The sequence below is a fragment of the Notothenia rossii genome (genome assembly GCF_949606895.1).
Source record: "Notothenia rossii genome assembly, chromosome: 5".
Taxonomy (NCBI): Eukaryota; Metazoa; Chordata; class Actinopteri; order Perciformes; family Nototheniidae; genus Notothenia; species Notothenia rossii.
The window spans coordinates 1,008,236-1,015,735 of NC_136903.1; the positions used below are offsets into that span (position 1 = coordinate 1,008,236).

The window sequence follows — 7,500 nt, forward strand, 5'->3', positions numbered from 1 at the left end:
TAAAGAAGAATGAACAGGCTCTGAGGCAGACAACAACAACAACAACAACAACACATCTGATTTATGATATGTTAAGATGTGTACTACTTGCTGCTGATTGGTTTCGCCTGTGACATAACACTGTGCAACACGCTGTGTGTGCTAGTAATGATGGTATTTCAAACTGTCGTCCTGCAGAGGATCTCTTACAGATTCAAAGGCTCTGTCATCAGAGGCACAGCAGGGGGTCCGGACTGCCCCCTACAGAAAGGGCTGGACTAGAGCTGAGGTGTGTTGACCTATAGGTTAAGAAGTGATTCTCAAACGGGGGTACATTGGGGTACTGTATTAGAAAAATACCATGCATGATTACAAAAATAATCTCAGTACAATCAATTAAATATTCCTAGAACCCCCAAGGGGGTCCTCATATAAACATGTCAAATGTGTGTCAAATCATGAAGGAGTTAATAAATCACACACTGATGGAACATCACCATACCTACCTAACTACCTACCTATCTAGCTAGCTGCCTACCCACCTACCTTCCTTACCTCCCTTCCTTCTTACCTACCTACCTACCTACCTACCTTCCCTCCTTCCTTCCTACCCACCCACCTCTCTCTCTATCCATCTATCTCTAACCATCTCTCTCTCTCTACATCCAGCCCTCTCGGTTTGAATCAGATGTGTGGATAAACATGGATCATCTCCAGGTTCATAACATGTATAAAGAGATGAAGATGATGGTGGGCTGTAATGGCTTCATGTTAGTATGTGTGATCAGCTGGGACTGACAGATGAGTACAATAAGACCCTCTTCCCCCTCTCCATCAGGTGATACATAACACTGCTTGAAGAGAACATTACATGTTTCATAATAACAGGTAATAATGGAATAAACTCATAGCCGGTAGAATGAGTCTCTTTGCTGTAATGTAACCTCTGTGGGACTAAGAGAGGAATACTATCATAATATATACACATGTAATACTCATTACTACATCATAATACTATCTAATACAGGAGGTTTCAAGCCCTTCATGTGGGACTAGTACATAATAAGTAATAACAGAGTAATGTGTATATATATATATATATATATATATATATATAAATAAATATCAAGATGCTAACCACGAAGCTAACTTAGCCTTTTCCGGACACAGCCACGAAACCGAGCAGCAAAATGTACATTTGTTTGTGTTGTATTCAAAGCAATTGGTGTTAGGTTTGAACCACAAACGCGTTATTAACGTTTGACCTCAAACATGGTTAATAATTATAATAATTATAATGTAATAAAGAAAGCTGCGGCCTACCTTCCTGAAACATCGCGATGCTAACAGGCTAACGGCTGCTAACGGCTACAGATTTGTGGCCGAAATTAAAGCTCCTTTCGACGGAAACATCGAAGATCTGCGTGGATTCTGGAGAACGGAGTCCACTGGAAGAGGCTTAATGTACAAGGGAGGTGAAGAAATGGGTTTTCTAAGGCATTTGGTCCAATGTTTCTCTAGCTGCCCGACGGGGAAAACTGCTACTGCGACACTAGCTGCTAGTTAGCCACACGCAGGCTACTCAACAGAGCGCCGAGTCATCGAACTCAGCTTTCAATCAGAGATGGAGAAGTAATCAGATCTTGTACTTGAGTAAAAATAGAAGTACTCAGATCTTGTACTTGAGTAAAAGTAGAAGTACTCAGATCTTGTGCTTGAGTAAAATTAGAAGTACTGAGATCTTGTACTTGAGTAAAAGTAGAAGTACTCAGATCTTGTACTTGAGTAAAAGTAGAAGTACTCAGATCTTGTACTTGAGTAAAAGTAGAAGTACTCAGGTTGAGTACAAGTACTCCATGTACCTCTGAGCTGTAGTGGAGTAGAAGTACAAAGTAGCATAAACCTGAAATACTCAAGTAAAGTACAAATACCTCAAAATGTTACTTAAGTACAGTACTTGAGTAAATGTACTTCCTGTATGTATTGATGTAATCCATTAGCCAATACTTCTTTATATGTTGAGCTAATATCCTTTGCAGCAGGAAGAGGCAACTCTGACATCGATTGGTTATCCTGGGAATACTTACTTTTAATGTGGCTCCTTTTATTATTTAATGGAAGACATAATAAATATATATATTTAATTAATTAAACACATGTAGATGCTCTAACAAAAGTATTAATACCACACAGACATTAATTGATGAGAAGCAAGAAAGGGAGATCACATGTTATGTTTTACAGGTTTATTGTTCCGTTCATTTAAAAACACATTTTGATTTACATTTTAAAATAAAACATAAACAAAAAATGAAATCAATTATTTCATAGATTTCAAGACGAAGTATAACAAATAATCAATCTATAAAAACAGGCTAGTGACCATTGATCTACATGATTAAACTATTGGACAGAACCTTCCTGTGGATGACTGTGATGCATTCTGGGAGATGTAGTCAAAAACTGAGAACACAGACGAGAAAGTTAACGATGTATTAAGATGTAGTGATGTTTAAGAGAGATAGAGGGAAACATCTATACACATACACCCCCCCCCAAACAAACACACACACACACACACACACACACACACACACAAAGACACACACTCACTAACTCTCTCTCACACACACACACACACACACATACACACACACACACTCATACAAAGACACACACACACACACACACACACACACACACACACACACACACACACACACACACACACACACACACACACACACACACACACACACCCCAAACACATACACATACACATCCTCCCACACACATACACAGGGCCGCCCCTGACCAACTTGGGGGCCCAAGCGACATTGTGAGATGAGGCCCCCCCTCCCCCCCCAACCGAATGGAGTGAAAAAAAATGTTTGGTAACAAAGTAGGCTACTTTTCAAATATAATTCCTGTCTATTATTATTATCAACACAGTTACTTTTTTAAACAGTGAGGTAAATGGTAAATGTGCATGTATGTCGTTCAGTATGCGTTTACAGGTGAATACGCCTGCATTTCCTGCCAAATGCTAGCCTCAAAAATAAAGAATGCTGGAAATAACTGTATCTCCATTAGCCATATGCTCTGCAGAGACTGCCTTCTTCGTGAATTGCAGCTGATGTTTTAATATGGCAATTGGCTATTTACTTATACAACATTCGCAAGTTGTACATTTGACTCATACAATAACCCACCTTCGAGTGATGCTCTAGTTTCTTCATGTTTTGTTTTTTTCCCTCTCCGGACTGAAACTGTCTTCTCACCGACATCTCTTCACCTGCACTAGTGGCCGTATCAAAGCCGTGATTGGTCAGATGTCGATTAATTGCAACAGTGTTGGGTTACAGACGTGCTCCCCTTGTCAGATCTCACTCTCGCGTGTCAGCGGGGGGTGCACGGAGAATTGCGCGGAGAACTGCGCACAGCAGCTGAGGCCCTCTGGGCGGGGCCCCCTGCGCAAGGCGGGGCCCCATGCAGCCTGCGTGATTGGCCTGTAGGGAGGGGCGGCCCTGCACACACACACACACACACACACACACACACACACACACACACACACACACACACACACACACACACACACACACACACACACACACACACTCAGAAGTTCTCTTTGTAGAAGTTGAAGGCGAAGCGTTCACACTGAGCTTTGATGAGTTTGGCGAGAGCCGGAGAGCCGCAGTAAAACACGTGGACCTTCCCTTTGTTCTCCTCCGATATCTTCTGGAACACCTGAACACACAAACACACACACACAAACACACACACACACTCTCACACACACACACACACACACACACACACACACACACACACACACACAAACACACACACACACTTTTACTTGAGTAAAGACGTTTAGTCAGTACTCCTACTTTTACCAGAGAATGTTTAAACACGAGTATCTGTACTTCTACTTGAGTAAAGGATGTGTGTACTTATACTTCAGTAAGGGATGTGTGTACTTCTACTTGAGTAAAGGATGTGTGTACTTATACTTCAGTAGGGGATGTGTGTACTTCTACTTGAGTAAAGGATGTGTGTACTTCTACTTCAGTAAAGGATGTGTGTACTTCTACTTGAGTAAAGGATGTGTGTACTTCTACTTCAGTAAGGGATGTGTGTACTTCTACTTGAGTAAAGGATGTGTGTACTTCTCCTTGAGTAAAGAATGTGTGTACTTCTACTTGAGTATAGGATGTGTGTACTTCTACTTGAGTAAAGGATGTGTGTACTTCTACTTCAGTAAGGGATGTGTGTACTTCTACTTGAGTAAAGGATGTGTGTACTTCTACTTCAGTAAGGGATGTGTGTACTTCTACTTGAGTAAAGGATGTGTGTACTTCTCCTTGAGTAAAGAATGTGTGTACTTCTACTTGAGTATAGGATGTGTGTACTTCTACTTGAGTAAAGGATGTGTGTACTTCTACTTCAGTAAGGGATGTGTGTACTCCTACTTGAGTAAAGGATGTGTGTACTTCTACTTGAGGAAGGGATGTGTACTTTTGATATCATGGATTGTGGGAAACGGTACTTCGATCTCTCTGTACACACAGACTGAAGGATTGCAGTGTCCTCTGACTCTGGAGGCTCACCTTGGCCCACTCGGGGCGTCCCGGCTGGGTTCTGGTCCTCAGGCCCGTGATGGAGTCCCTCTTCTCCTTCTTGGCCAGCAGGTCCAGCGCCATCTGCAGCCCGATGGCCTTCATGTCGTTCTTACTGAGCGCCGACGTCATGTACATGTGCATCTCCAGGAAGCGGCCTGAGGGACGGGGGTTTGATTAAAGTCCCCTATTATCCTCTTTATCACCAATAACATGTCTCTGACTCAAAGAACCTTAAAGGACCCTTAAAGGACCCTTAAGCATGGGTGTAGGAAGCATCCTCAATGTGGGTGGGACCATTCAACAGGGGGTGTGGGCGGGTGGTGGACCTCACCTCCTCTAGGGGGGTCCGGGGGCATGCTCTCCCGGGAAGATTTTTTTAAATATTGAAGTAAGAAGCATCAATCTGGTGCACTTTGAGAGCAACATGAGAGATCTATGGACACATCTCTCAACACCCAGATGAAACACAACTGATTTACTCTTTCTTTATGCATATTTTACAAATCACTCCCCTTTCAAACTTTATTTGTGTGTTACTGTCCTATAGTATGTGTGCCTTGGAAATACTTGTTTACATAAATGATTACCAAACCGTTTGAGAGCCACTGAGACTAAAGTGAACTATCTAAACCCTCAGAGAGTCCTTCACCTCACTGAGCTGTAGCTATCAGCTTCTCAGTCTGACTGGAGAGGACTCTCCTCCACCTCTCAGAGAGTCCTTCAGCTCACTGAGCTGTAGCTATCAACCTCTCAGTCTGACAGGAGAGGACTCTCCTCCACCTCTCAGAGAGTCCTTCAGCTCACTGAGCTGTAGCTATCAGCCTCTCAGTCTGACTGGAGAGGACTCTCCTCCACCTCTCAGAGAGTCCTTCACCTCACTGAGCTGTAGCTATCAGCCTCTCAGTCTGACAGAAGAGGACTCTCCTCCACCTCTCAGAGAGTCCTTCACCTCACTGAGCTGTAGCTATCAGCCTCTCAGTCTGACAGGAGAGGACTCTCCTCCACCTCTCAGAGAGTCCTTCACCTCACTGAGCTGTAGCTATCAGCCTCTCAGTCTGACTGGAGAGGACTCTCCCTCCACCTCTCAGAGAGTCCTTCACCTCACTGAGCTGTAGCTATCAGCCTCTTAGTCTGACTGGAGAGGACTCTCCTTCACCTCTCAGAGAGTCCTTCACCTCACTGAGCTGTAGCTATCAGCCTCTCAGTCTGACTGGAGAGGACTCTCCCTCCACCTCTCAGAGAGTCCTTCACCTCACTGAGCTGTAGTTATCAGCCTCTCAGTCTGACTGGAGAGGACTCTCCTCCACCTCTCAGAGAGTCCTTCACCTCACTGAGCTGTAGCTATCAGCCTCTCAGTCTGACAGGAGAGGACTCTCCTCCACCTCTCAGAGAGTCCTTCACCTCACTGAGCTGTAGCTATCAGCCTCTCAGTCTGACTGGAGAGGACTCTCCTCCACCTCTCAGAGAGTCCTTCAGCTCACTGAGCTGTAGATATCAGCCTCTCAGTCTGACAGGAGAGGACTCTCCTCCACCTCTCAGAGAGTCCTTCAGCTCACTGAGCTGTAGATATCAGCCTCTCAGTCTGACAGGAGAGGACTCTCCTCCACCTCTCAGAGAGTCCTTCAGCTCACTGAGCTGTAGCTATCAGCCTCTCAGTCTGACAGGAGAGGACTCTCCTCCACCTCTCAGAGAGTCCTTCACCTCACTGAGCTGTAGCTATCAGCCTCTTAGTCTGACTGGAGAGGACTCTCCCTCCATCTCTCAGAGAGTCCTTCACCTCACTGAGCTGTAGCTATCAGCCTCTCAGTCTGACAGGAGAGGACTCTCCTACACCTCTCAGAGAGTCCTTCACCTCACTGAGCTGTAGCTATCAGCCTCTCAGTCTGACTGGAGAGGACTCTCCTCCACCTCTCAGAGAGTCCTTCACCTCACTGAGCTGTAGCTATCAGCCTCTCAGTCTGACAGGAGAGGACTCTCCTCCACCTCTTTAATAACAGCGCCTTATATCCGGGTGCTAGTGGAGCACGCTTGTTAACTGTTAGGGCCGGGGCCTCGCAGCGTGGAAATGATTTTACAACTAAAGGCACAGCTACACAAAACCCGCAGCATGTGTACGGCCCATGTGTACGGCTCATGTGTACGGCCCATGTGTACGGCCCATGTGTACGGCCCATGTGTACGGCTCATGTGTACGGCTCATGTGTACGGCCCATGTGTACGGCCCATGTGTACGGCTCATGTGTACGGCCCATGTGTAGGGCTCATGTGTACGGCCCATGTGTAGGGCTCATGTGTACGGCTCATGTGTACGGCTCATGTGTACGGCCCATGTGTACGGCTCATGTGTACGGCCCATGTGTACGGCTCATGTGTACGGCTCATGTGTACGGCTCATGTGTACGGCCCATGTGTAGGGCTCATGTGTACGGCTCATGTGTACGGCTCATGTGTACGGCCCATGTGTACGGCTCATGTGTACGGCCCATGTGTACGGCTCATGTGTACGGCTCATGTGTACGGCCCATGTGTACGGCCCATGTGTACGGCTCATGTGTACGGCTCATGTGTACGGCCCATGTGTACGGCTCATGTGTACGGCTCATGTGTACGGCCCATGTTTACGGCTCATGTGTACGGCCCATGTGTACGGCCCATGTGTACGGCCCATGTGTACGGCTCATGTGTACGGCCCTGAGAATCTGCCTTGGTACAAAGTAGCAGTGAAAACATGGAAATGTCATTAATGGATTCAGCCTCCTCAAGAACCCCCAAACCACTCCAGAACTGTCCAAATCGGACAAGCCATTTTTTGACTTTTGTCCACATGCTGTAATTATGTTGCTAATAGTGTAATGTCCCAACATGCAGGTTAGCATCCTGCAATGTCTATTAG

The 7,500-nt window shown here is 45.5% G+C and overlaps 1 protein-coding gene across 1 annotated transcript in view; it reads right to left on the reverse strand.

Annotated features, from left to right (window-relative positions):
- Positions 1 to 2,865: 2,865 nt before the first annotated feature.
- The window catches only part of nox5 (NADPH oxidase, EF-hand calcium binding domain 5), a 34,301-nt gene continuing 29,666 nt past the window's right edge, over positions 2,866 to 7,500 (reverse strand). The window contains exons 14-15 of the mRNA XM_079684537.1: positions 4,596 to 4,762; positions 2,866 to 3,732 (exon numbers count right to left, since the gene is read on the reverse strand). Coding sequence (XP_079540663.1) covers positions 3,601 to 3,732; positions 4,596 to 4,762 — 299 coding nt within the window. The 3' untranslated portion in view covers positions 2,866 to 3,600. The remainder of the gene's footprint in view (positions 3,733 to 4,595; positions 4,763 to 7,500) is intronic.